The sequence below is a fragment of the Electrophorus electricus genome, chromosome 1, assembly GCF_041902795.1.
Source record: "Electrophorus electricus isolate QZ-2024a chromosome 1, ASM4190279v1, whole genome shotgun sequence".
NCBI classification, from domain to species: domain Eukaryota; kingdom Metazoa; phylum Chordata; class Actinopteri; order Gymnotiformes; family Gymnotidae; genus Electrophorus; species Electrophorus electricus.
This window is the reverse complement of record NC_137497.1, coordinates 43,928,444-43,956,327: the sequence shown is the minus strand read 5'-3', so window position 1 is coordinate 43,956,327 and position 27,884 is coordinate 43,928,444. Positions and strand designations below refer to the sequence as shown.

General features: G+C 46.6%; 3 protein-coding genes across 7 annotated transcripts; 1 reads left to right on the top strand and 2 right to left on the bottom strand.

The window, feature by feature from the left end:
- Positions 1–5,719: 5,719 nt before the first annotated feature.
- Positions 5,720–18,244, bottom strand: mtrr (5-methyltetrahydrofolate-homocysteine methyltransferase reductase). Of its 2 annotated transcripts, XM_027028080.3 has the most exons (15): positions 18,132–18,242; positions 17,716–17,890; positions 17,470–17,623; positions 17,067–17,184; positions 16,575–16,962; positions 16,316–16,429; positions 15,923–16,076; positions 15,650–15,738; positions 15,282–15,462; positions 14,163–14,205; positions 13,443–13,632; positions 13,086–13,204; positions 8,609–8,701; positions 6,572–6,757; positions 5,720–6,459 (listed from the first exon to the last, which is right to left on the bottom strand). In XM_027028080.3, exons 2-15 carry the CDS (start codon positions 17,854–17,856, stop codon positions 6,315–6,317), a joined length of 2,115 nt encoding a protein of 704 aa, XP_026883881.2. In that variant the 5' UTR covers positions 17,857–17,890; positions 18,132–18,242; the 3' UTR covers positions 5,720–6,314. The 2 variants fall into 2 exon arrangements, with proteins under 2 accessions (XP_026883881.2, XP_081577652.1); XM_081721526.1 differs by having other exon boundaries at positions 17,716–18,244.
- A 319-nt stretch (positions 18,245–18,563) lies between these two features.
- On the top strand, positions 18,564–23,950 carry cct5 (chaperonin containing TCP1, subunit 5 (epsilon)). Its single transcript, XM_027028076.3, has 11 exons — positions 18,564–18,778; positions 19,262–19,322; positions 19,651–19,815; positions 20,181–20,379; positions 20,583–20,775; positions 21,093–21,242; positions 21,655–21,774; positions 21,919–22,104; positions 22,236–22,373; positions 22,489–22,669; positions 23,683–23,950. The coding sequence occupies exons 1-11, from the start codon at positions 18,674–18,676 to the stop codon at positions 23,808–23,810; spliced, it is 1,626 nt and encodes a 541-aa protein (XP_026883877.3). The 5' UTR covers positions 18,564–18,673; the 3' UTR covers positions 23,811–23,950.
- Positions 23,951–24,354: 404 nt separating this feature from the next.
- Positions 24,355–26,997, bottom strand: cmbl (carboxymethylenebutenolidase homolog (Pseudomonas)). 4 transcript variants are annotated; one of them, XM_027028079.3, is made up of 7 exons: positions 26,882–26,997; positions 26,414–26,628; positions 26,216–26,323; positions 25,985–26,127; positions 25,563–25,654; positions 25,327–25,479; positions 24,355–24,682 (listed from the first exon to the last, which is right to left on the bottom strand). In XM_027028079.3, the coding sequence occupies exons 2-7, from the start codon at positions 26,626–26,628 to the stop codon at positions 24,677–24,679; spliced, it is 717 nt and encodes a 238-aa protein (XP_026883880.1). In that variant the 5' UTR covers positions 26,882–26,997; the 3' UTR covers positions 24,355–24,676. The 4 variants fall into 4 exon arrangements, with proteins under 4 accessions (XP_026883880.1, XP_026883878.2, XP_081577700.1 ...); XM_027028077.3 differs by having other exon boundaries at positions 24,355–25,018; positions 26,882–26,994; XM_081721574.1 differs by lacking the exon at positions 26,882–26,997 and adding an exon at positions 26,716–26,855 and having other exon boundaries at positions 24,355–25,018.
- Positions 26,998–27,884: the final 887 nt, after the last annotated feature.

The following is a 27,884-nucleotide window of genomic DNA, read 5'->3' as shown; positions in this document are numbered from 1 at the left end:
AGAGGCTGCAGAAGAACGTAGTGAAGGTTTGGCAGGCTGAAGACAGTCAGACAGACAGACAGCTTGTTAATGGAAAACAAAAAACCAGAAAGGTTGCCGTCCTCTCGAGGAGTGGGTACCCAACAAAGGTGAATGCAATTCAAACCACAGGATCAAATGTGTGGGTTAATGAGGGACACCAGGACTACCAGTGAAACTCTGGTCTCTCACAATGTTCACGGGTCCACTACAAGAATAGGTGGCAAGTTACTGGAGAGTAAATAACAGGGGTGAAAGGAGATGATTCTGCATGTCTTGGGGTCGTGTAAACACCAGCAGGAGAGTCCATGGGACTACTGAACAAATGAGAAAGAAGAGCTCGAATACTTTATACCCACAGGAGTGTTTCCTGTATACTAACAGTATTTCCTGAGTCTATTTGAACTGTGTTGAGTTCAATAACCCTAAGAAGTAACTGGTTTACAGTCAACGTCTGCCTACAAATAGTCAAAGGAAAAGAGACTTAACCACTTTAATGAAGTGAATGTGCATGATATTTCAAAGAGCACAACAAAGCAGAGCAGTGATTTGGCTGTGTGGAAACAGTTGCTCGAACAAATTCTATATTTCATTGAATTTGACCACTTTTAATGCTAAAACACCAATTTAAGAACTTGCACTCAATTCAGATGGATCTGGAGTTCCTGTGTCTTAAATCACCAAATTTTCAGTGACAGCAAACCCACACTCACCAAACCCATAACACACTTGTTTAATCCAGTGGAGGTGACGTGTGTGCCTTCTACACACAGCGATATTTACAGCATTTATCTGATGCTTTTATCCAAAGTGACTTACAATTATGTCTGAACATATCTTGAATTATTGAGCATTAAGGGTCTTGTTCAGGGGCCCAACAGTGGCAACTTGGCATGGGTGAGACTTGAACCAGCAACCTTCTGATTACTTGTCCAGTACCTTCACTACTGAGACGCCACTTGAGAGGCATGTGATTCCACATCATCTGGTGGGAGGAGGTGAGACAATTCCCATTTATAGCAGTGTCAGGGTGTTATGTGATCAGATTTCCTTTTTGACAAATGTCAGCAGAAGATCAGTGAGGAAGAAAAAGTACCAGAAGTGTCTACTGGAGCAAGCAGGAGGATCTCTAACTAGGAAGCGTTATAGCCAACTGCCTTTGCTGTTGTGTCTACTTCTTTTATTAGAGATGGTCTTTTCTCCGACTTAGCAAACAAGTCTTCATCCAATAGAAAGAGAACGCCCACAAGGCTCGGACAGGGTTTGCACCTTGCCGACAAATCAAAGGAAGAGAAATCCACTGACTAAAATGATGGCAGTTTGACATCGCTGTCTTTACACTGACTCTGCGCAACCCTTGATACAAGCTGGTGTTCTGTTCTCAACATCAACCATTTGCATTTATGGCATTTAGCAGACACTCTTATCCAGAGTGCCTTGCAAAAGTTCTTTTTCATTTTCTCATAGAATACATCCTAGTACAGTAGGTTAGAGTCCAACATACCAATGAACTAGAATACTGTAGAAATACAGGGATCAGTACTGATACTTAGACCTTATGCATTTTGTACTTCTAGCTTAAACAATGATAAGTGAAAAAAACAATAACTAGATTTTGATAGTCAACATCAGTGTAATGAACAATACCCTACAATAAGAACTAGAGTTTCAATTAGCCCATATAGAAGCAGGGTCAGTGGCCATTTAAATATTCCACAAATAGATGGTCTTCAGTCTGCGATTGAAGACTGCAAAGGACTCTGCTGACTCCCCAGCAAACTCGTTTCGACATCTAGGAGCCACCTTTTAATGGACACGGTCCAGTTCAGCACTTGAGAATCCTCTATTTGAATCCCCTCAACCCAATGCAAAGACTCCTACAGTAGGTATCGTTTGTGATGTTTGATCATTAGATGTTGTGTGTGCGCATTCTCTTTCGAGCGTCTGGGACACCCTTCTCCCCGAGTGTGTGGTTGAGCCTGAATACGGTTCCCATCTTGCTGAGCTGGCCCCACTATTAAAGCCCTGAAGCAAAAACGCCCCGGAGTGGCGACACTTCCAGCTGCACCTGCGCGGCTGCTGTGCTGGGAGGAAGCTCGAGGAATCCTCTGGGAGCTGCTCTGTTCCACTGAGAACGGACTACGAGTAAACAGTGCATAAAAGAAATGAACCATTCTCCCACAGGCCGAGGACTTGACAAACCAACACCCGGGCCATTATCTAGAGCTCCGTCAAGCTGTCAGGAGGAAATGATTATTCTGGAATGATTATTTCTGTAATTAATTCACTGCCTGAGAGATCTGCATGAAGTAGTGAGTGTGTGAGTTTTGCCTGTGTTAGAAAACGCCACCTCGCCCTTTTCTCGAGGATTTCAACCTGCCCTGCTACGCGGCTGCGTTGGCTCGTCAGTAAAAGCTGTAGCCGCTTCGATATGCTTTGTGCGCCGCACGGTTCTTCCACTTGTGCCCTTTGTCCCAGAGATGGAGATTGATAGGAAGGTCCGACAGCTTGCTGCCGTGCAGTTTCCAACGGCCGCCACAGCCTCCGCCGAAAGGTTGATTATGTCCTGGTCAAATCACTAGAGCGCTTCTGAGGTGCAAAACAAACCTGCTACGTACTTTTACCGAGAGCACACAACCCTCCCACAAGACCATTACCTCTGGTCTCATTAAACGGAAAATCAATTACTTCAACACTGAAAGCTTTTTAGTAATTAGGAGAACTTATTGACTTCCCCAGCTAGTCTTGCACTCGAGCGCACCTGAGACACACTGCTTTTGTTCACCAAGTGTACATCATCGAGCTACGTTTCACTAAAAGGCTTTGTGTGTGTTTGAGCGCATCTGGCCTGTGCACCAACGCGAGCCTTTAGCACACGTCTCTCATTAAGCAGCACGTGTGACAGCGGATCATGTCAGGCTCCGACCCGCAGCATGAGCAGGGATTGTGTGACCCGTGGACACCCTGCCTGCTTGTCTCTGCCTTCTGCCTCTGCAGGGAACTCTATCTTTCTGTTCTGAAATTATTTCATCCATAAAAAAAAACAACAAATTTTTCCACCGTTATCCACAGAACATCATAATGACCTTAGACAGAATCAGTGTTTCACTGCGCTAATATAGTACATACACTGTAAATAATTATCAAAATGAAATGTTGAGTTTTTTAACTTATTATTCTAAGTGTATACAATGTAAAACACAGACTCTAATGCTATCTGAACACTACCTGACTGATCTGACTGTTCAACATACACTGGAACATGTAGACATTAAACTTTGGTCTCCAGAGATAGCGAGAGTAGGGAGAGAGATTAACTCATCTGTCCTACAATCAGTCTTGTAACACCAAATCTGTCTTACAGAGACAAGTGATACAAAGATCTGCAGAGTTCACTGAAACCCTTTCTTCAGGCCGCGGTGAACCTGGTGTCTGTAACTTCTCCCCTTCACCACAAGTCAAATCAAAATTTATTTATGTAGCGCTTTTTACAACAGTTGCTGTCACAAAACAGCTTTACAAATGTCCGAGTCCAAGCCCCCAGTAAGCGAGCCAAGACAACAACTGAGCAGTGGGGGAGGACCCCATCACATCCCTCTACAGGGCGACAGTGGCAGTGGGCGAGGACCCCATCACATCCCTCTACAGGGCGACAGTGGCAGTGGGGGAGGACCCCATCACATCCCTCTACAGGGCGACAGTGGCAGTGGGCGAGGACCCCATCACATCCCTCTACAGGGCGACAGTGGCAGTGGGCGAGGACCCCATCACATCCCTCTACAGGGCGACAGTGGCAGTGGGCGAGGACCCCATCACATCCCTCTACAGGGCGACAGTGGCAGTGGGGGAGGACCCCATCACATCCCTCTACAGGGCGACAGTGGCAGTGGGGGAGAACCCCATCACATCCCTCTACAGGGCGACAGTGGCAGTGGGCGAGGACCCCATCACATCCCTCTACAGGGCGACAGTGGCAGTGGGCGAGGACCCCATCACATCCCTCTACAGGGCGACAGTGGCAGTGGGCGAGGACCCCATCACATCCCTCTACAGGGCGACAGTGGCAGTGGGGGAGGACCCCATCACATCCCTCTACAGGGCGACAGTGGCAGTGGGGGAGGACCCCATCACATCCCTCTACAGGGCGACAGTGGCAGTGGGGGAGGACCCCATCACATGGACAGGAAGTGTGCCTTTGAAGGTGAAATACAATCTCCAATGCAGACTGGACAGGAGTCTCCTCTACCGCATCATTACCTTCTGCATAAATCTTCCTCGATCATTTAAGATGCCCATAACCGGTTTCTGTCATGTATACCAGCATGTGAGCTTGTAGCCTTATTTATTATTATTTTTTGATTTATTGAGATCACCATTTTGCATCCGTGCACTGTGTCTACAATGGCATCTTGAACCTTTTTTAATTAAGACGCCGTAATTTGAAACTTCAAATGTCTCCCTAATGCAGGGCATCCATTATTAGATACAACTCTGTGCCTCGGCTTCTGAAAAGACCGTGGTCCTGAACATAGGTTATCGGTCATGTGATCAGAACCAGCAACCACAAGGTTCAGCATGAGATGAAATGTCACAGGATCATCACGGCAGGTCACTCTGTCATCATCAGTTTGGCTCAAGACTAAAATGGATTTATTACCAGGATAATATGCCTGATAACACCATCAGACTGAAGACTCCCTCAGACAGCTAGATGGTCTACAAGTTATTTTCCCTTTTATTTAATTATATTTTTCATAAAACGCATTGGCAATTTAAAGAGGCTTTCCTGCTCCTAAAAATAGACGACTTTTGAATTTCTTGGAACTCTCCCTCAAATCTATGAGCCATTCTCCCCTTTTCCGTCTCTTTAATTTCGTTTTCATGGAATACCGAGTGGCCTCACGTCACAGGGAGTGAGTCTGACTAATGAGGTATGAGAACTTTCATGCAAGTTTCATATTGTCTACATCCAAAATCAAGAATTTCTGAAGCTTTTTTCCCCTGATTTCCTTACATAATGTTCTCCCCCCCAAACTTCACTGCCAGTCCAAATAAGAGGAATTGGCATTAAAAAAAATAAAAAAACAATTGGAGAAACCTTCACTACTTTCATTGGAGTGAAATTGTAGTGTACATCACTACAGTCTTGACTGGATCTACGTCTTTTTCTCCAGTACACTGCAGTCATTCATCTGGAATCTTCTTCACTGTCCTATTCCCGCTGCAGGAATTCTGGTTAGGAACTTTGTCACTAGACCTTTTGCTTTAGGACAGAACCGTCCTGCGGTTGAAATCAGGACCTGCTCGGTGCTCGTTGTCCTAGCAACACCAACACCAACACCGACATGAAGTACAGGGGAGGAGGATTTCAGCAGAAAGTCTGTAACCGTGTGCTGAGCTGCGATTAGATGCTTGTTCAGTTATAATGAATACCTCTCATCAGCCTTCTGACACGCCAGGCCCGGGAACCGAGTCCTTGCCCAGGGATGGGCTAACGGACCCGGTGACGGTTCCGCTCTGCGCCAACTCGACTCGTATAGCACGCGATAACTAATCAGCCGGGAATAGAATGAAATATGTTTGAAGGAAAAGCGTAAAACTAAACGAGAACATCAACCAGAGAATTAGAACAACTGTTGAAAAAATCCCGTGCCCAGGTGACGCTCTGACACGCTGCTGCATAGAGAGAACACACGGGGTGCCAAATTTACCACTTTTATTTTCTCAAAGCTGCAGCAAAAATAATTTGCTTGATTACAGAATTGTAATCAGACGTAAAATAAGACTGGATTGAAACGCGGAGGCCTCTGGCGCAGTACAAGACGAGGGAAACACGAGCGGAATCCAAACCAGTGGTGCATTCATCTCCGCTGCTCTGCTCACTACTAAAAAGCCATTTGAGTATTAAAGGTTGCGGAAGATTGCGGACTGTCCCAGACTGTTTCCGACAGCACTCGCCCATCTGGCACATTCCAGTTTGTTATGTCTGGTAGACAGCAGCCCAGTCTGGCAGAACGCCATATTTTTGCTGCCGATATCCGACATTATATAAATCCTTCTTTTTATGACCTGTAATCTCTCCAAGCTATAGGGAGCCACTGTTAAAAAATAGGAATTTAAATGCATAAAGGCACAAACAAAATGGTTTTCAAACTTATCAATTTGTGTGTTTGTCTGATTTAAAAAAAAAAAAAAAAAAAGTGTTTCCTTTAAGAGGAAGTTTCCCGTTCCTTAAACCTGGCGCACGGAGGAAACGTGACGAGAATCTTCAGAAGCGGTGGGATCAGAGCGTCTCCTCAGCTCCAAACATCCTGCAGATATCGCCTCTCCTCGCGCAGGTTCGCCACTGCCTTCATGGACTCCAGCTTGTCCAGCTGAAGTTCCCGCCCGAGCATGTCCACCAGTGCGTCATTAACGTCTTTAGCCATGTTCTTCGCATCTCTGGAGAACCAGCGGGCCAACATCATCAACGGCACCGTTCTGCACTCAGGAACTGCTCTGAGGCTTACAATAAACGAGGATTTATAATAAGTCGATAATAATAACAACTCACCCACAAACGTACAGGCAGCCGTGGTCTCTGAAGAGGCTGTGGACGACACTCCTGCTGTGTTGGGACAGGAGATGCTGGACGTATCTGGGTTTGGGCTCCGAGCCACTGTCTTCTGGTTGGTCTCGAGAGGAACACACCTTCAGATGGTTCAGTGTCCCGTTCTCCATGAACCTCTCCAGCTCCTCGCTGAGATGAAGCACATGAGTGGGAAACAGTCATACGCTACAACAGACAACGACTGTGTCCCAACAGACTTCTCAAATGGCTCCTCTGTAGGATTCTGACACATGTGACCATGTGATGCTGGACTAAACAGTCTTACAGACTTAAGTTTAACTCGTCATGGAGAACCTCTCCAACTCTGCTTTCATTTCAACTAGTGTGTGTGTGTGTTTGTGTGAGTGAGTGAGTGAGTGAGTGAGCGAGCGAGCGAGCAAGTCCATCTGTCCCCCCCGATCAGAATTAATAAGGGGTCAGACTCCCGGCTGTAGCATGCTCTGTTCTTCTGGCAAGGCTGAACTCTGAAGTGCTGTTTGTTTGCTTGTTTATTTGTTATTAATTAAAAGGCCCTGATGTTATAGCACAGCCTGCAGGTATGTGCAGGAGCCACAGGAACATTGACTTAAGGTGAATTTCTTCCAGTCCAGTGTTTGGCTTAGCAGGAGAGTGTGCAGTCCTTACCCTCAAACACAACTTTAGCACTTGATGTGGACTCTCCGGTTGGGTTTCAGACCTGGGTGTGTGTGTGTGTGTGTGTGTGTGTGTGTGTGTGTGTGTGTGTGTGTGTGGTCACGAGAGCAGGTGTAGCTCCAACCCCCCAGTGAAGGAGAGGGGAAAAAAATTTAAAAGGCGGCTCAAGTAGTTGTCTGCGCCTCTGACGGGCTCTACGCCCACAATGCCCTCACGTAAACCAGCATGCCACGGTCCACCCACGGCCCTGCCCACCCTTGACCACACAGATATGACCCCTTTGCCCCTATATTAAATGCTGGCCTTGAGTAATTCCTGCAGGCCGACGTTTCCTGGAGAAGGTTGTTGACACAAACCCCCGCCTGCATTTCATCCAAGACTAGAGCAAGAATTTTCAAAAACAAAATCAAAAAAGTCTTTTTCCATTCTAACTCAGTCTGGCTGAGGTGTTGCACAGTATACATGTCATCAATTAACTTCGTCCATAGGAAGTCAATAAATACAGCACACTACATCAAGCTGGCAAACAGGAACATGTTCAGAGTAAATACATTTCACAGGAAGCATGTGGACGCTGGGAGAATTACAATGGGAAATACTCTCCCCTTTGATTAATACAAGTAAAATCAGAAGAAAAGAATTTAATTCTTCATAAAGATAAATGGCTTGACAAAAGGAGAATACTGACTTTGAACCATGCAATGGTTTCACACACACACACACACACACACACACACACACACACACACACACACACACACACACACACACACACACACACACACACACACACACACACACACACACACACACACACTTGCCCATGCCAAACCAGCGTCACTAGTCCGGCAGTGCTCTGAGTTATGGCTCTGGGTCTACAGAGTGACCAGAGCTTGGCCAGCGTCCTGTGCAGAGAATCCTCAAAGAAAGCACTTTAATTTCATGGCTCTCTCAATTACGACTCTCAAGGACAAGTGCAACAAGACGCTGGGGCCGTCACACAGGACAGGACAGCACAGGACAGGACAGCGCGAACGTTTGTGCCAGCTTTGGCCAGTGTGTCACGGACCCTAGAGAAAGCAGGCCAGATCAACAGACAAGGTAGGGGTGTGTGTGTGTGTGTGTGTGTGTGTGTGCACGCACGCACGCGAGAGATGATAACTGAATACCCCCATTAAGACAGAGGGTTGATTTCACTCTCTAGAACACTGCTTTAATAGTCCTCATTTTTGTGTTTTGTTGTTTATAGTAACATGTTAAATAATTGAAAATAAAATGTTCGTGTGAAAAAGATTCAAGGAAAGTCCCCAAAAAGAGAAAAGCGCGCACGCGTGTGTGCGCAGATACCTGAAAAGGAAGTCTCTGTCCATATGTCGGCAGCCAAAGAACAGCCAGGTTTCTCCGAAGGTGCTACCACAGTTCTGCTCTCGCTCCTTTTCCCTGTTTAATAAAACCCACATTTCTCTTAATCAACACAAATGTATACAAATAAATGGAACTGAGCTGAGCAACTCCATACAGTATTCAAATTAGCATTTAAAATTTATTTGTGTGCAATTAACCGCTGTTATAATACACTGTGCATTTTGATGAGTTCACCTACAGTCTTTTCACACGATGCTTTCTAAAGTATTAGGGTTATAATTACACTGCTGGCATCCAATTATGTTTCATTTCACTCCTTCCCTAAAAGAGCTTAAAGATATTTAACAGCTACAGAAATACTTCTTTGGAGACTGGCAGGGTAAAGACATCTGGCCATCTTCCCAGAATACCCTTCACAGAGGTGGCTTTCTGCACGCCGCACCCACTCAGTGCTGGCAACCGCTCGTATGTAGGTGCAGGCACCCTGTCTCACGACCAACGTCGGCCATCTGTCCAATCCCGCCGGGAGAGCCACAGCGATGTATAGTGATCCATCGACAAGGAAGAGGCTCCTCGAGCGAGCAAGGAGAAGGAGCAGAGTATCGGGATGAAATTCCATGGACCCGACGGCTCTGCGTAGCTTTTTAGCGATTCTGGTGCGGACGGATCCAAACCACAGACGAAACCGTGTACTCAACACTCCGACCTTCTAACGGTAACGAGCTGCACCACAGCAGGCCTGTCCAGGGGAACTTGGGTGTGTCCGAGACCACACAATCTGTGCTCCTCCACTCATGGTGGACCATCACACCCACTGGTGTGGAGTCACAGCGGTGCCCGTGCCAGCAGCCCCTGGCTGAGCTGGTAGACACAGATGTTCCCTTCAAAGTGAAGTGCATCTAACACACGCACATCACTGAGGGCCCATTTGCCCACTCCGTATTAGAGTTCAGGAGGCCTGGTTTCCTCGTGACTATTACAGGGGAGGAGGATTTCTTGGTTTTTCTACTACTGCTGCTGTCTGAATACTAACCCAACGGAAAATCTCAAACCTTTGTTGGGGGGAGAAATAAATTTCTTATTACCCACAAAATCAAATACCAAAAAGAATCCGAACCCTAGAGCGTCATGACGCACCGTCAGGTTTAAAGACAGCACAGTAAAGCTCAACAAATGGGCATAATCTCTCCCTCATAAACCCCTTCTTAGCTACAGCTGATGGAGCGTGGACACCACCAACAGAACCTCAGACCACATCACAGAAGGAAACCAACGGAAACTACGAGACTGCGAAGGACACCATGGCCCAGTTAGAGCCTGCTATAAAAAACCCTTAGCCTGCTTTTTTTTTGGGGGGGGGGGGGGGGCGAAACAACTTGTAACCTCCACCAGAGAGCTGGAGCACAGCACGGAGCCGAAGGATGCAGCCCTGGTAGCAGGCGTCCCGCGGCGGTTGGGAAACAGGATGGCATGTGTGACAGAGCGTGTCTGAACACCGCGGGAACCGGCCTGTGAGGCGGTCTGGCCCATATTTGGTATAACTGAGCAAAGTATGATTAGAATTATTTACTGCAGTGCTGGCCTTTGCAATATCGATGCTGTGGAAGGAGACAAGCATACAGAAGAGCTCGAACAAAAGCCTTTGTTTACTACATGCTGGGATGATATTTTTAACTCAATCTTGCGGTGGTTTAGTCAATGTCATCCAGTCTTACTTCAGTAATGACGTAGTGGCAGGTTGCGCACAGATCATGCAGCTCTGGTAGCAACATAAATGTTCACGTCCAAAAAAAGTGAGAGTGAAAGCCAACGATAAACACGGCCTTGTAATTACACGGTTTATGACCCCTGACATGAGGTCAATGCATAAGTGACTTCACACTGAAGAGAATTTCTTCAAATGAAACCAGTCTGAATTTGAACACAAAAACTCATGTAACACTTTATTAATGTGTTCAGAATAAAGTATTACCACTGTACCAAGCACAAATTCATTATGTCAAACTATATAAAAATGGTCCTAAATGGGGCAAGAGTGAATTTCTGCCCCACTCAAGGGTATAACAGCTCAATCTCATCTGGGCAAATCCATTTAGCATAAGAATTCTTGCTTGAGTGTGCAATAATGTTGTCTCCAAGCAATGCGATTAGCATCTGGGATCTCCATATGCAATCTGGAAATGGCACTCAATAAAACGGCTTAACCGTGAGTTTATGTTGCCCACGGTGCTCAGTATGAAAAACTGGATTTAGTTTTAACAACAAAAAAAAACAACCCACAAACAGACCAAAGTGAGCCCATCGTCTTGTGCTTCGGAGGAGACGCTCACTGATCTCCGAGGAAGAAAACTGGGCCCGTTTAAAGTGTAGAGAACATTTAATCATTCACCTGTTCTGCACTTCCAGTGGAAGACTGGCTGGTATATACCAGCACCCCAGTAAGGACAGTCACGCACGCCTGGAACCTGCCGTGATACCAGTACTCCCACAGACATCACTGCCACAGGTTCCATGCTGGGAGACACAGGCCAACTGCGGAAGCTATAGGCCAATAGCTGGTCACATGACAGCTGACCTGGAAGTAAATAAAGTGCAAGTCCTCCAAGCCACTCTAACGCAACATTAACGCAGTACATGCTATACTTATTCAAATTATCAAGTCACCTGGATTTGATTCTGTCTGGTCTTTATAAAAATAAATAAATAAATAAAATTCTTATTGAAATTTTTGTAGCTTTTTAAGAGACACGAGAGAATCCAAATCATAAGATCAGTACTGCTTTTTGCTTTAGTCCAATTTTTGGTTGTCCAGTCTGGTGCAGCACTGATTCTCACTGATAATCTGCATCCACTGGAGCCACCCGTGACCTTTCCCGTGGTCCTTCTTCATTCTGCTTCTCACGGCATGCTACAATGCCTTTCTGCGAGCCTGCTGACAGGCCATCGATCGGCTGGGGGGGGCGATCGAAGCATTCCACACCGTTTGGTACTAAACAGAAATCCTCAGGCTTTGAAACACCAACAGGGCCCTGCCAACAAAACGGTGACTGTCATCTCTCACTGAAGCCCGGCATCAAAAGGCAGCCACGCTCAGAACCTCAGAATTAAAAACCGTCCAGAGACGCAGTCGCTACAATTCAGTTAGCCCAGGCAGCAGAGCCAGAGGGCTAGGCATCCTTCAGAGCATGACTAAATTACCTCTCCAATCAGCCACTACTGTGTGTGTGTGTGTGTGTGTGTGTGTGTGTGTGTGTGTGTGTTGGGGAGGGGGTCATGTTGTTTTCGTGCGAGAGAGAAAAGAGAAGAAGAACAGGAGCTCTACCATGGCAAGGCACAACATGGAGCGCTGCCCACCTGTCTGCAGCCCTCGGCATCGCAGGGAGTCATTTGGAGAGCAATTTCTAAAATCAGTCTCAAAACTACCCACAGTTCAGTGTTTAAGTCTGCATTTACTTTCTGAAAACAACCCCCCCCCACACACACACACACACACACACACACACACACACACACACACACCATATAGGACAACAATGACCATTAAAAAGTGTGCACAGGTAGTGTGTGTGGTGTGTGTGTCAGAAGACCATCTTTCCCAGCTTTCTACAGGATGTACCATCAGCTCATCAGGACAGCGCATCAATCAGCCATACCATCAGCTGGGCCACTCACCTCTCTGATTACTACTGCATTCTCCTGTATTTTTCTCACACTCACACACAGACACACACACAGAAACGACCCACTCCAAATAGCTCCATTCATATGAAGTCTTATCACATCACTCCAGGGTGACAGAGCTCCTCCAGCTGCCTTTTAAGAGGTCACATGACGACATCAATGCCTCGCACCATGTCCGCGCCCGGTGACGGCCTCCTCCGTATCTGTGGGAGGGGCCGAGTCACGAGGGCACATCGCCGGGGAAATGGCTTCTCCTCTCCAGGGTCAACACTGATGTCATACTTCCCGCCGCCCACGTCTCTGACCGTTAGCCTACCACAGCCCAGGCTAACAGAAGACAACAGGGTCAACCAAAGCGGTTAGTGTGCAGGACTAAATCACAGGTACAGCTGTGACGCCGACTCACGTATTTATTTATGTTTTGATAGCCGCATCTCTAACCCAGGTCTGACTATGGTCATGGAATGCTTTGACCTAATACTTCAGTGCCAACTCACTCCATATATATTACACTTAATATATTTCTCTACAGTGTTACTGACAAAACTTTAGACGCACCGCAGAACGTCTCTCATGAACATCAGCAGGAGGACTATACCACTTCCTGCTGATATGAAACAACTTCCTGCTGGTACGAGACTGGTTTGTGGCAGGGCGGTAGCACTGGGCTCTAGGTTAGAAGGGCTTCTCCTGGAATCAGGCAGCAGGGGGCGCTCTGCCCCCAGCCGCACACGGAGACCATCGCAGCAGAACAGAGGAAGGCTAAGGCGGGGCATACCTTTGCTGGAGGAATCCAATAAACGGGGCAACACCTGTTCCTGGGCCCACCATCACTATGGGAACAGTGGTATCAGAGGGCAGGTGAAAGGTGTTGCCAAGGCGACGACTCACATAAACCTGGAAACAGAGGAACCCCTAGGATGAGCTCATAGCCCACACCAGCACAGGCAAACACACACAGCCCACGTTCCCTAAAATGTCAGTTTTCTAAAGGTGTCTGACACAAACTGAGCTCACCGCGGCCTGCAATTAGCCATGTTCACGTTTTTAAAAAAGAAGCCGAACTAGAATAATTTGTTACAGCTCTGCTATGAGAGGCCAGGCCGTCTGGAGGCGGAGCAACCAGCCTGCTGACCTTGGGCCAGGTGGAAGTCTCCCCGGCGTCTGCTGAAACCTGCGGTGTCCCGTAAGGCTGGAGTACAGGGGCCACGCGGTCTGCCAGCCACCCCGTGCACAGGCCTGTCCGCGCCGGACGCACGGCACACGCGGGGAACTCCACGACGCTGAACACAAACTGCACTCTTCCAGGGGATCGCAGGCTGGAGCTAAACAGAACAGATGCAGGTGAGCGAAGCAGGACCAGAGTCATCATGTCACCCCACAGATGTGAAGCGACTTCTGGGAAATCAAACGGTACTATTTAAGTGTTCTAATGTAGTGTCTGGAACAGAAAAAAAAGAGCCGATACGCTCATTACAATCCATCACTAGCGTTACTCTGACAGCAAGACCATCACAGGCCACGGAATGTGCAGAAAATGAGGTCGTCAGGCAGCTCTGAACACAGCAGCCCCGCCTCCCGCCCGCCCCAGCCACACCCCCGCCCCGCCCCAGCCACACCCCCTGTCTGCTGACCCGCCCCAACCACAGCCCCTGCCAACTGCCCTGCCCCAGCTCCGCCCCCTGCCCGCTGTCCTGCTGCCTTTGATTTAAAATTAAAAAAAATTAAAACCACACTGAAGCATCATAAAGGTAATGAGGACATTAACGAATATTTTTAAAAAACGACCCAAAAACTGAATTCTGAATTTCCACCTTCAACCCGAGCTGTAAATCTAAAATCGCAGGTGTCTCACCTAGCAGCGGAGTAGGGTCTCGGCCGCAGCGCAGGCAAGTGCTCTGAAACGAGACAGGAACATGTCCTGAGGGCCATGCGCACTGATGACACAACAGGCTCCTGATTCAGGATGAGACCTACAACTACAGCTGGCACAAACAAGGATGACCGCAGCTTGTCAGGGAGCGTACGTGACCTTTAACTTCTGACCTAGTTAAACCTGCTACTGGGTACCGCCGTGGACAGCAGTTCCGGTGAGCGCTCATCTTTCCGCTGGCTTTGGTCCAGCCGGCAGAGAGACTTCCATCTCGCTGGTTCCATTGTGAGTGCAGCGAGGGAGGCGAGTCTTAGACTTTACTGAGCCATATGTACGCCGGGTCAGAGCCCACGTGGAAACAGGATGCAGGCGTTCATGAACATTAACAGAGTGTTTACAATTGAGTTCCAACCATCAGAAGACATTAGGCTCGGTTTTCCCCTTTCTCCAAGATCAATCTTCCCCATGCCATACGCGCGAAGAACGAGCCTTCAACACCACCACTGAATTACAATTAAGGATTAAATATTCGGAGCAGCTGCGGTAAATCAAATCTCCTCTTCAGCACGAGGGAGGCCGATAAACAGCATGTGGTGTTCGAGTGATGGCACTGATTTTAACAGCACCAAGTCAGTTAACAGCTGCACAACCTATATACATGTCAGCCAGTCATGCTGATTTTATGATTATTACGACATCCTAAAAAACACGTCACCAAAAAGCCTGCATGACGAAACACGGAAGGTCACTCATCTGTTCCCAAAAATCAGAACAGGCAGAAAAATCCAATGAGGTTATTGCGAGTTTTGCACAGCAGGGGGCTGGTCCAACCTTGACCCCAGATGCCCACCCCAGCTGCAACATCTTTTACCAGCTTTCAAGTGGGCTGGAACACAGGCAGGATTGCCAACATTTAAAAGATGCACCCACATCGATGGTAGGTTCGTCTCTCCAGATCACTACAAAATACATCATTAGCTGTTGCTGAAAGAATAACAGTTCCTAGAGACCTAATAAGGATTTCATGTGATTTTACTGCCACCTGGTGGATGTGCTTGGGCTTGAGAAGTTTAAAAGACAAACAAATGAGGATTTACTAACCAATAAGGAGGCTGAGGGGAGGTGTGCAGGAGGGGAAGGCCAGCAGCAGGTCAAGCAAGCCTACACTGTGGTCCCTCACAAAGCTGTTGTACTCTGCTGACCCCTGCTGGCTACACAACTCCTGCAACCGTCTTCTCTCACCACTGTCCTGCGTGCAGTCTACCATCGCCCGCACAAATGCCTGACACACACACACACACACACACACACACACACACACATTCCCAATCGGCATAAACCACCCAAAATCCTCAATGTAACAGACCATCACACCAGTGCATTAGCACAGCTTTCCTTACATTCTTATGAATGACATCAGACACTAATCCTTGTTGAAACCAGATCTAAAGTTCTCTGTCTGGAATTACCTTCTTTGGTATACTCCTAATCTCCAAGCACCAGGTCAGGAGATCTAGCAGGGTGCACTTCTGTGGGATGTGGGCAGGAACCTTCGCCCCTGAAGAAACAGACAGACAAGCGCTTGCATACAGTTCAGAGTCAGCTTACAGATGGCCCCGGCCACAGGCACGCCCCCACCCACAGACATCCAGAGACTTGAAATAACGGCATCATCACTCTGATGTAATTTGGAAAATGAAGAACAACAATCCCTGTGGACACGTCCTCGGAGGTTCCAGTACCTTTCTTCTTAGTGTCTTTACACAGCTGGAGGCAGATGAGCCGATTCCTTTGGTCTTGGAGCCCGAGTCTCTGGAGCAAGCTGTCCACTTCGCTAGTTCTGTTTGGACACCACACGTTGAAGGCATCTCCTGGCTGGTAAGGCATGTTTTGACCCTGATGACACAAGACAAGTCTGCACTGACCACAAAGAGAAGACAGGATGGTCAGAACGTGTCGGGTTTATTTTGAGCATGTCTGGTTTCTTTTCATGCAGGTTTTATTGCTGAAGTACAAGGAAACGGTTTATGGGGAAATAACTGGAAGGCAATTGTAAAAGAACCGCGTTCTCTGGTACTAAAAGGACACAACGGAGCATTTCAACGGTACAGTAAGAGTGTTGAAGGCAAACACACGGAGATGTCCAGCTCCACCAAGATGGCTGTTTTCACCGCATCGTCCCGGGTTAAACGGACCGCTCTACACACAGGAACTTCTTGAAAGTCTTCCTTCAATGGGCAGCATCTCTCCTACAGCCCAAGCAAGAACAGGTTTAGCCGAAGAACTATTTTTCAGTTAATATTTTCTGTGATGTTGGGATATTTTGAACTACAATCATTCTGTCCGAATCTTGCTGTTTGGCCAACTTCCTTCCACTATCGACGGAAATCCTACCCCGTCAGTAGGACCGTCTCCCAAACAGACCTCCACGTATGACGGGGGCAGGGCAGGGATGCTGAGAGGCGACACCGACAAGGGGGGCACAGATCGGACTAAAGATGCCACCAGAGGAGGACCGGTATTGTTTGCGTCGCCGCTCTGAGCGACAAACGCTCCTGGCTCTGCCTTTGGAGAGTCCGCATCACCGAGCTTGAGCAGCCGAAGGCTGAGAGCAGCATCCTCCATCTTCACCTCCGTCTTCCCCTGTGTGCCTGCGGCTCCGTCAGCCGTGCCGTAAACGATGTCACCATCAGCCTTCCGATCCGGGACAGACATTTCTGTAAATGTCTTTTTCAGAGCTTCCCAAAGTCCCTCAATCCAAGGATCCACCACTACTTCGAGACTGGCCAGAAATAAGAAAAATAAATAAACAAACAAACATTTATAGTGTCCTCGGAATTAGTAGTGATTACAATTTGGTGCGACAGGAGGAAGATTTGTTTTTACCCAGTACCGTCATCCGCAAGACCCGTTGCATAGAAATGCTTCGCACCAAGTTCCTGCAGACGGCGGTCAATGGTCTTTCCACAGTTGCAGAAGTTTGCATAGTTTGTGTCTCCCAAAGCTGGATGAGATACACAGTGTTTCCAATCACAGGCAATTACACTGACATGCATGTACGTTGTCATGGCAATAAATTCCGAAAGAAGCAAAACAGGAAAGGCCCTGCACACTTGTCTGACCTTGTCCTGACTGGTTAAAGAAAACCATCAAATGCAGCATGCTGTGATTTTTGTCATTTTATTTAGGCATTCAAAAACAAGTTACAAGTATCTTAACCAAACATCTTAAAATGGGTGTTTGTTTCATCTTTTTAAATGACATAACTTTCATAAGACAGAAATCTTACCCAGTAATGCGTAACGTAGGTGAGAAAAGTGGTCACCAGTCAAAGATCTATTCTTGATTTTCCTCACAAATCTGAGAGCAGTGTCTGGAGGCTCACCATCTCCCGTCGTAGACACTATAAAGACCACGGGGCCGCGTTCCCTGTCCAAGTTATACTTCGAGAGGTGTAAAAAACCGCCTGTCGTGAGATTAGGCAAGTACGGACGCGTTGGCCAAGCCTTACCGTGTCGTGTCTAATACCACATACCTCCTCTTTGCTCAGGCAGCTAAGCTCGGCCGAGACACCGTGCTGAGCCGCCTGCTCTGAGATCTGCTCAGCGAGCGCCTGAGCCTGACCTCGCTGCGACCCGTACAGGAGCAAGAAGGCAGGCGTGGGTGCGCAGCGCATGGTAGGGACCCGGTGTGCACCACCAGAGCTGAGTCTTATGTACACACAAGCATGCAACACGCTTTTAAGATAAGAGGTTACGTGACGATGCAGCTTTTTTTTACCCCCCCAAAACTAACAACTAGGTTAGCTATCAACAGTTAGGCTAGCCATCTCTTGCCATGTGTCGATTATGTCTAAAGCATTCATTCAGAAATCCACACCACATCACATCACCCATGGCCTCATGCGAGTTACTATCAAACTAATGACATGTAGAGAAAGCCTGTTATTACCTTCATAATAGTAATATCACTCGAATTGCTGGCTTGGAAACATGCATGAAAGTCTAACACGTCCCCTTCAATGTGACCGCCCCATAAACGCACAACTGAGCCAAAACTGCACCTCGGTCAAAGACCTGCTCGTTAACGACTTAGGACCGCCTCGCCAGTGCCCACCGCCTTCGAGGACGATCCAACTGTTATATACACATGTGCTTGAGTATGCGAGAGTATGACAGTTAGCTCGAGAGTGGAACAAACCATCCACATTATTGTGGTCGGTTTGTGTTGTCACAAAGTTTTGATGCACCCACCAATGTCTTTGTGTGTTCATTTCTTTCAACGCGCATTCGACTATTTTGAAAAGTATTCCGCTTTGACATAAAACCAGCGGAATGACGCTCGTGTTTCTTTAACGAGGTGATTTGGTTTGGCCCGCACCGCCCCGGGATTCTTCCAGAAAGTCGCCGGCTGATCCGCGCGGCCGCGTGCACCGATAACGCCTTCTCAGATCAGAGCGTTGCCGTTAACCGCGCGTGTCGCCGCCGTTCACGATGTCCACGTTAGGAACGCTCGCCTTCGATGAATATGGGAGGCCCTTCATCATTATTAAGGACCAGGAGAAGAAATCTCGCTTGACGGGCCTCGATGCTCTGAAGGTAGCCAACACGCTACAATGGAAAAAGGCTTTCCTCTTTAGCCTAGCTAGCCTGTTAGCTCACCCGTTAGCGTGCCCGTTCGCTGCCTTTATTTTGTCTGTAGTATGGTCACGGTCCGCACCCTCCCCGTTGTTGTTATTTAACTGCATGAGCCGGACAGTATTGCGTCTCCTTGTTTGTGTGGCTACTAGATACTGTTGACGTCTGAAATTAGCACGTTAGCCAGCTAGCTATCCGCGTGCTATGCCATAGCCTGCAGACCCATGTGTGCTCGCGCTCGTTTGGAGGCATGCTAACGCACAGCGCTTTTAATCATCAGCGGTTTTTACCTTTTTTATGCATGAACTGTAAGATTTGTATATAGTATTCTTTGTAGTGTTTTATTTAAAGTAAGTGTTAAATGTGCATATATATAGAGGGTAATGGTTTAGCTAATATCAGCATTAACGGTTTATTATAATGCGTGTCTTTTGTAATTTACAGTCACACATTATGGCAGCGAAGGCAGTTGCCACGACCCTCAAGACGTCTCTTGGCCCCAACGGTAAGACGCATTAACGCATTAAATACACGTCCCTCAGTACGTGATGTCCGTTAAATACACGTCCCTCAGTACGTTTGATATCCATGACTCAGCTAAAAGTCTTATGGAGTCTTGTGCTCGTGAAGATGTTCAAGGATTTGCGATACATGTCTTATGTAGATTCTGTCAAACTGTTTTGTTGGTTGGTTGGTTTGTTTGATTATATGCTTGATTTTGTGTACAGTCAGAGTTTTTATGAGACTGATAGTGCTGCTCCAGTTCTGTTCAAGTGCAATTTGGCTTGAAAAAAAAAACCAAGTTTGCTAATGTGATTTACTCCATTTTGCAGGACTTGATAAGATGATGGTGGACAAGGATGGCGAAGTGACCGTTACCAATGATGGCGCAACTATTCTCAGCATGATGGATGTGGATCACCAGATCGCCAAGCTCATGGTTGAACTCTCCAAGTCTCAAGATGACGAAATTGGAGATGGAACCACTGGAGTGGTTGGTGAGTATCTGCTTAACCCTCACGTAAATTCCATGGCTGGGTCACCCTTATGTAACTGTCACGGCTAAAATGTTCACAAATGTGAAAACAAAGTAATAACCATAAAATAAACAAACAATGAAAAGGTTAAAAAAAAAAAAAAAAATCTACTACGGGTATTGGACTTGCGGTGTTAAGCACCGTAATAGACACCTTATGCTGAGTTATGTTCTTTTGTTTGTTTGTTTTTAATAGTCAGAGTCTTTCATATTCACAGTTAGGGACCCTTAATGATTCACATTTTACTTTGAATGTTGCGATTAGTAAAAACTGCACGAAGCACTCGTGCCCAAAGTTGATGTGGTGTTCCATCATGCTCCTGTTAGTCTTAGCTGGAGCGCTCCTGGAGCAGGCAGAGCAGCTCCTCGACAGAGGCATTCATCCCATCCGGATCGCTGATGGTTATGATCAGGCCGCCCGGACTGCCATCGAACACCTGGACAAGATCGGTGACAGCTTTCTAGTGGACCCCAGCAACACAGAGCCCTTAATCCAGACAGCCATGACCACTCTCGGATCCAAAGTGTAAGGTCTAGACTATCAGAATGAAGCGAGACAAAGAAGACATTTATAATTGACATATGGGAGGTCTTGTGAATTACACCTGAGGATTATGATGTGTGCTGTTTGTCTGCGCTCAGCTGCAGGTCGATTGAGCAGCAGGTTTTCAGTAGTTACTCTCTAATCTGAGTTGGGGCCACTCAACCTTTTCGGGTGTGTTTTTGCAGGATCAACCGCTGCCACAGACAGATGGCTCAGATTGCCGTCAATGCCATCCTGACCGTGGCAGACATGGACAGGAGGGATGTGGACTTTGAGCTGATCAAGATGGAAGGGAAGGTGGGAGGTAAACTGGAGGACACGCAGCTCATCAAAGGAGTGATCGTGGACAAAGAGTTCAGCCATCCTCAAATGCCCAAGGTGGGGTTTACTGTGGGGCTTATTCTAGGGTTTACTGTGCTGTTTGCTTGTCTGTCATTCAGTACATCTGTAGACAGTGTGCAGTGGTAGCTCAGTGGTTAAGGTACTTGACTAGTCAAGTGCAGACTATTAATCAGAAGGTTGCCAGTTCAGGTCCCACCACTGCCAGGTTTCCACTGTTGGGCCCCTGAGCAAGACCCTTAACCCTCAATTATGTGGTGTTCTGACATAATTGTACATCACTTTGGATAAAAGCATCAGCTAAATGCCATAAATGTAGACGCAGGGTGCTTATGCAACATGCATTTTGTCTGCAGGTGTTAAAGGACACAAAAATTGCCATCCTCACCTGCCCGTTCGAACCTCCCAAACCTAAAACCAAGCACAAGCTTGACGTAACCTCTGTGGACGACTACAAGGCTCTGCAGAAGTACGAGAAGGAGAAGTTTCAGGAGATGATTCAGCAGGTAGGTGCAGTCCGGGGTCTCCTGCTACATTCTCTGGTGAAGGAACTGAGCATGTTTGCTTTATCCCAAAAAAATGTCCTGTTTCGGATGTGGTAATTTATACCATAAAATTATGATAAAACATGGAAAATTGTGGTATTGTGTAGTAATAAGTTGTGCTTCCATGGGAAGAATTCAGAAAGGTTCATTCTGAATACGGTTGGTGTTAGTATATAAATTAATTGGTTTGCCATGCAGTAATTGGCTCTCAGTTTAAATTGCTAAAAATAACCAGAGTATATGAGTATTACTAGATCTATCAAAAAAATGTTTCCTTAATTTGCAACTGTGTGCTGTTTATAAAAGGTGTCATGAGAAATTTTGGGCTGTGAAAGATTCTGTTGTGACGTTTTGTCCACGTGTGTCCCGACAGGTAAAGCAGAACGGTGCCAACCTGGCTATTTGCCAGTGGGGCTTTGATGATGAGGCCAACCACCTTCTGCTCCAGAATGGGCTTCCTGCTGTCCGCTGGGTCGGTGGGCCCGAGATTGAGGTTAGCAAAATGCTACAGATGTTCCCTTTATTCCGGCTGGCATCATCCTTCCCAAAACAGCTGAAATGTATAGCAGGTTTGGACTCTGTATAGAAAAAGCCTGCTTGCGTTGAGATGCCTGTGTTTTTGACGCTACTATTGTAGCTCATCGCTATCGCCACCGGGGGGCGGATCGTGCCACGGTTCTGTGAGCTGACGCCGGAGAAGCTGGGCATGGCGGGTCTGGTGAGGGAACTCTGTTTCGGCACCACCAAAGACCGCATGCTCGTCATCGAGGAGTGCAAGAACTCCAGAGCCGTCACCATCTTCATCCGTGGAGGGAACAAAATGGTACAGCATGTTCACAGCACCGGTCCTGAGCTGAGGCACGACCGTTCTCTCTCTCTGGCTAGTCATCTGGAGCATGTGGGCTAACGCTGCTTGGTCTGTATCTGTGTCTGTGTCTGTGTAAAAAATCTCAGATTATTGAGGAGGCCAAGCGAGCGCTCCATGATGCCCTGTGCGTAATCCGCAACCTGGTCAGGGACAACCGCATCGTCTACGGTGGAGGCGCGTCCGAGATCGCCTGCGCTCTCGCCGTGAATGAGGCAGCCGAGAAGGTCAGTTTGTGTCCGCGGTGAACCGCGCTCCCTGTGTGCGCCGCGATCCAGCAGCGATTGGTGTGCAGGTGTGGAGTTTCTTTGGGGTGACGTATGCCATGTGCTGTCTCCGCAGTGCCCCTCTCTGGAGCAGTACGCCATGAGGGCGTTTGCTGATGCTCTGGAGGTCATCCCTATGGCGCTGGCCGAGAACAGCGGCCTGAATCCAATCCAGACAATGACGGAGGTCCGGGCCCGGCAGGTCAAAGAGAACAACTCTGCGCTGGGGATCGACTGCCTGCGTCTGAACACAAATGGTGCGTGGCTTTGCTAAAGTGTGATTATCAGACAGGACGTTTTCAAAGTGAGGAGAGAGCGATAGTAGAATAGAATTAATAAGGTATGTACATGTAAGCTTACTGTATGCAAAAAGCATGTTGAAAAGTGTGTGTTGTCTGTTCAATAGCCAGTTCATTAGTCACACTTGTTTTTACACCATTGCTTTGCTGTTTTTGTTCACATTAGCAGTTGTCCTTCCATGTTAGCTGCTCAACCAAATGTTCTTGGCGTTAGATGGTTTGCGTATGTGCACATATTTACAAAATATTTAAACATCTTGTAATGGTGACTCACATAGAGTGGAGCTATTAACAGTCCTTCCACTGTGTGAAAACAAGGACCGCTCATACTGAGCCTAACCAAAATGTGTGGCTAGCATTAAAAAAGTGAAAAGAATGAGTCATTTGGTAAATACAATGGCTTTTTCATTTAGTTATGTAATGAAAGCAGTTGGGTGTTATTAAATTTTATTGCAAATCGAACTGATCCTTAGCAGTTCAGATATAAACACTTTGACAGTTTGTGACGAGCACTTAGAAGTGGCGTCTGCAAATTGGTTTGCTAACGTACTTATTTTTGTGTATTGTGATTATTACCTGTGACCTAATAGTGGATCATTTTGGTACATATTTGCTATATGCGCTGCAAAAAAAAAAAAGTGCACGGATATCGTGTTGGTCATTACCCAAGAAGTTTGGTTGCCATGGTTTTACAAATTCTAAATTCTGTATCTTTAAAAATACAGGTAAAGGTGTGCACCACACAATGTGTTATCAGATGTTGTTGAATCCTCCAAAACAAACGGGGAGGTTTTTATTTCTACATCTCAGCTGTGCTGGAGTGGAGTAACAGAGCTCTCCCACGTGGAACCTGCCTCGACTACACTGCTGCTCTGACAGCTGTGTGGCGTCTTAATGGAATACGATGCTCGTTCTGCCCTAGAAATCTGCTCCTTTAATGAGTTTCACTTAATTTCTTTGTTCTTTTGCAGATATGAAGCAGCAGCATGTGATCGAGACCCTTATTGGAAAGAAACAACAAATCTCCCTGGCAACACAAGTGGTGAAGATGATCTTGAAGATAGATGACATCAGAAATCCAGGCGAATCTGAAGACTAGTCACCAACCTTGAACCTCATCGAAGGGTCTCGAGCACTTTGACCAGAATGTCATTGTCTGAACCTTCTTACTGTTATCATTTGATGCGCTACTTCTAATGTATAGACCAGAAACGATCATTAAAGTCCTCACCTGTAAAACTTTGATTTGTCATTGTTTTGATTTTAAAAAGCGTACACTTTCAGTGACAGCTGATGTGTAGAAGGAATGTTCTAAAATCCCAGTCAGGACTTGCTGATGGTGTCTTGACCAACCCATCACTAATGCAGACAATATGTTCAGGTTACATGTTTGAATCATCTCAGTTTTGCAGTGTTTGGTGGGGGGGTACCAATATCTGATGATGTTTAGCAGTTCATGATGTAACTTAGGTTTTATGTGGTTAGTAAACAGACAATCTTGGACACTAATCAGATATTGCACATCTATTCTGCACATGAAAGCATCAGGCTGGGGAAATGTCTCTTGCACTGTGTTACAAATATTCAGTTTTTACTAATCTTAGATTAACCAGTGATTGGTGACTGAAAAAGCATGACTCAGATTAAAAATATTACTGTTTATTCCACTTGGTCACAATCAGATTGTCAAATGAATTACTACACCACCTCAGTCTGAAATACCCTTCACAGCAGCTCCAGGCCCAGTTGCCCAGTTCAGGGGTACAGTATGCCCCAATTATATAGGTGTGTGGGGAGAACAAGGCTAGAGGTGTAGCTCATGATCTTTGGTTACTTCTTTAACAATACATGTGTAACCATTCAGAATTTTGTGCAGTTTTTGCAAGCCAGCCCTGGGCTTTCACTGGGAACTCTGTAACAGATCATGGACATCTTGGCTCCTCCCAACCTCAAGGTTAAGACTCTTCAAAACTATACGTTGTCCCAGATGTAATGGAGAGAAACACAGATCTGTTATCATGGAACAGGCTGGTGTAACCCACACCTTGGCATGACACCCATTTGAAGATCATATGTGAATACCAAGAATCATGTCAGGCAATTGCAGCTCAGGTAGCAAAACCTGTTTTAAATGAATAAATGGTGGATTTTGTGGATCAGGTCAAATGGGTTTGGATACACCTGCATAGTGGACAGGACAGGTGTAGAGTCAGGGCGGGTGGGCACGACAGGTGTAGAGTCAGGGCGGGTGGGCACGACAGGTGTAGAGTCAAGGTGGGTGGGCACGACAGGTGGCCCAGAAGGCCCCTGTGAAATTCACACTATTTTCAAACTGAGGTAGGGGATGACTAAGTGATGATTCAGCAATTCCAGTGAATTCATCTGATTCCCCTGATTTGAAGTAAATATGAACTCGCAAAACCTGGTTTTTGGGTCTAATCAAAATCAAAAGATTCATAGAGATTTGATATTTTACGAGACCTGTAAAATAACTAGAAAGCAGATTTGAAATATTTTGCATGGTTTTCTAGGCCTCCTGTACTGGTAAGTTAATGTGAAGCATTTCACATGTACACCTAACATTGTGTTTACATGTATTTATTTAGCCAATTTACCATGTCTTCCCTGGCCTCCAAAATGTAGGGTCTGTCCAACTCATTGATGTCTTCCCTTTTACGATGCACAAACCCATGGGTTTGATTAGGGAAAATCTTCACTTGGTAGTCAACAGAGCACCTCTCCTTCAGTTTTGTCTCAAGGCCTTTCACCTTGGTATGAAGAAGAAGAATACATTATTACCAAGTGTTTACGTGACGTTCTGTCGGACACTATCTCAACCAGCCAGTCTTACCTGTTCCAGTGGTATCACTGGGTCTTTTTCACCAAAAATGAATAGAGTTGGACTTTTAAGTTCATAACTGTCCTCCTTCTCTCGAATGATCCCTGCAAAGTGAAAGTGGCATGTTGTTTTTGTTTTGGGTTTTTTTGGTGTGTGTGTGTGTGTGTGTGTGTGTGTGTGTGTGTGTGTGTGTGTGTGTGTGTATATATGCGCGCTTGCTTTAATGAGTACTATAGACTACTCATAGCTCAGTGGTTAAGGTATTTGACTTGTAATCCGAAGGTTGCCTGTTGTTGTCAAGTTTCCACTGTTGGGTCCCTGAGCAAGACCCTTAACCCTCAATTACTCAAGTTGTGTTCAGTCATAATTGGAAGTCACTTTGGATAAAAGCATCAGCTAAATGCCATAAATGTAAATGTACTCGTAGACTGTACCATAGACTGAAACTCCAGCTGAGATCTCAGGGTACTGGAGAGCCATGTAGTGACTGGCCACACCTCCCCAACAGAAGCCCACGACACCAATCCTCTGGGCACCACACTGGTCCTTCAGGTACTTCAAAACCACGTCCACCTCCCTGGACAAACACATAGTAAAGTGCAGTCATCGCCGGAATGAGAGAAGGACACTTTTCCTACTCTGAACAGATCAAAAGCAACCATTACTTGTTGATGCTGGTAGGTTTCCTGTCCTCTAGCCACAGCTGAAATGTTGACCAGTCATTGGACGGACTCCACGGCTCCTTTCCAACAAAGAAGTCTGGACAAACCACACTGTAACCATAAAACTTCTATTCGGTTACTGTTGCCTTGGTCAGCGACCATTTGAATTTTAACCACCCATACTGTGAAAAGAAATATTACATATATCCGTTTGAAGACAGCATATCGGCCATGTATCTTGTATTGGGAAGTTGCCATCCAAAGATGTCCTGGATTACAATGACGGCCTTTCCCGGGGCCGATGTGGGCTTCACAACATAAGCGTCGACGTGCTCGATGCGAATCTCTTCTCCGAGACTCCCGTAGTCCATCCTGTCCCCCAGGGCGCACGGACAGGGCCTGGCCTCGTTCGCCATCTGAAACAGGTGCAGAGCTTTAAAAGACACCCCAGATCTACCCGTAACGGGAACTGCTCAGACTGCAGCGCGTTAGACCGGACATACTTGACAGATGCTCGTCGACAGGACTAGTGGGATTTCCTTTGGAAGCTTTTCTATTTACGCACAGCTACGTCTCTGCTTGTTGTGTTGTTGCCTGGTTTAATCACGTGAATAAATAAACGTTCCCCTATGGTCTATGGTCGAGAGTAAATATGTTCGTGTCACTTACCGTAACGTTGCGTTCTGTACTACACTTCTGACCGTCCGCCCGGTTGTGCGTGACCTGAGCAGCAGGGCTGGCGCCCGCCCCGACTGCACACGCCCACCGCCACGAGCCACTCACTGGGCACAATAAAAGTCTCGCGCTGACATACAGACAAGCATAAATAAATAAATAAATTTTAAAAGGCGTGTGCTTTTCCTTTGGACTTTGACTTTCTGGACTTCTGTATCTGTGCACTTCTACGTCTACATTTACATTTACGGCATTTAGCAGACGCTCTTATCTAGAGCGACTTACAAAAGTGCTTTGTCATTTACTCATAGAATACATCCTAGTACAGTACAGTAGGTTAGTGTCCAACATACCAATGAACTAGAATACAGGGATCACTGTTGATACCTAGAAGTACACAATACATAAGGTTTATAACAGACGATTATAAGTGCATTAACAAACATTATCAAGCTATACGTGCTAGAGTTTCAGTTACCCAGGAGGTGCAGGATCCATTTAAATATTCCAGAAGTCTCCAGACAGCCAGTGGACGTTCATTCCACCATCTGGGAGCCAGGGCAGAGAAAATTATCCATGCTTGTCTTCCATGAGACTTGGAATATGGTGTTTCAAGCCAAGCCGTGCTTGGAGTTCGAAGTATCCGAGGTACGGATCAGGATTTGTCCATGGACATCTTGCATGGAGGGGCTGGTCTATGTAGGTGAGCATCATGGTTTTAAATCTGATGTGTGCAGCTACTGGAAGCCAATGAAGGGAGCGCAGCAGTGGAGTGACGTGTGAACTTTGGAAGAATGAAGACCAGTCGTCTTGCTGCATTCTGGCTTAGCTGTAGAAATCTGATGGCTCTTAGAGGAAGACCAGCAAGTAGCGAGTTGCAGTAGTCTAGCTTTGAGATGACAAGAGACTGTATAACCACCTGGACAGCTTGCTGTGAGAGAAAGGGTCGACGTCAAGCCTCGGTCAGATTTGAAACATGAGTAGTTCTTCTTCTTCT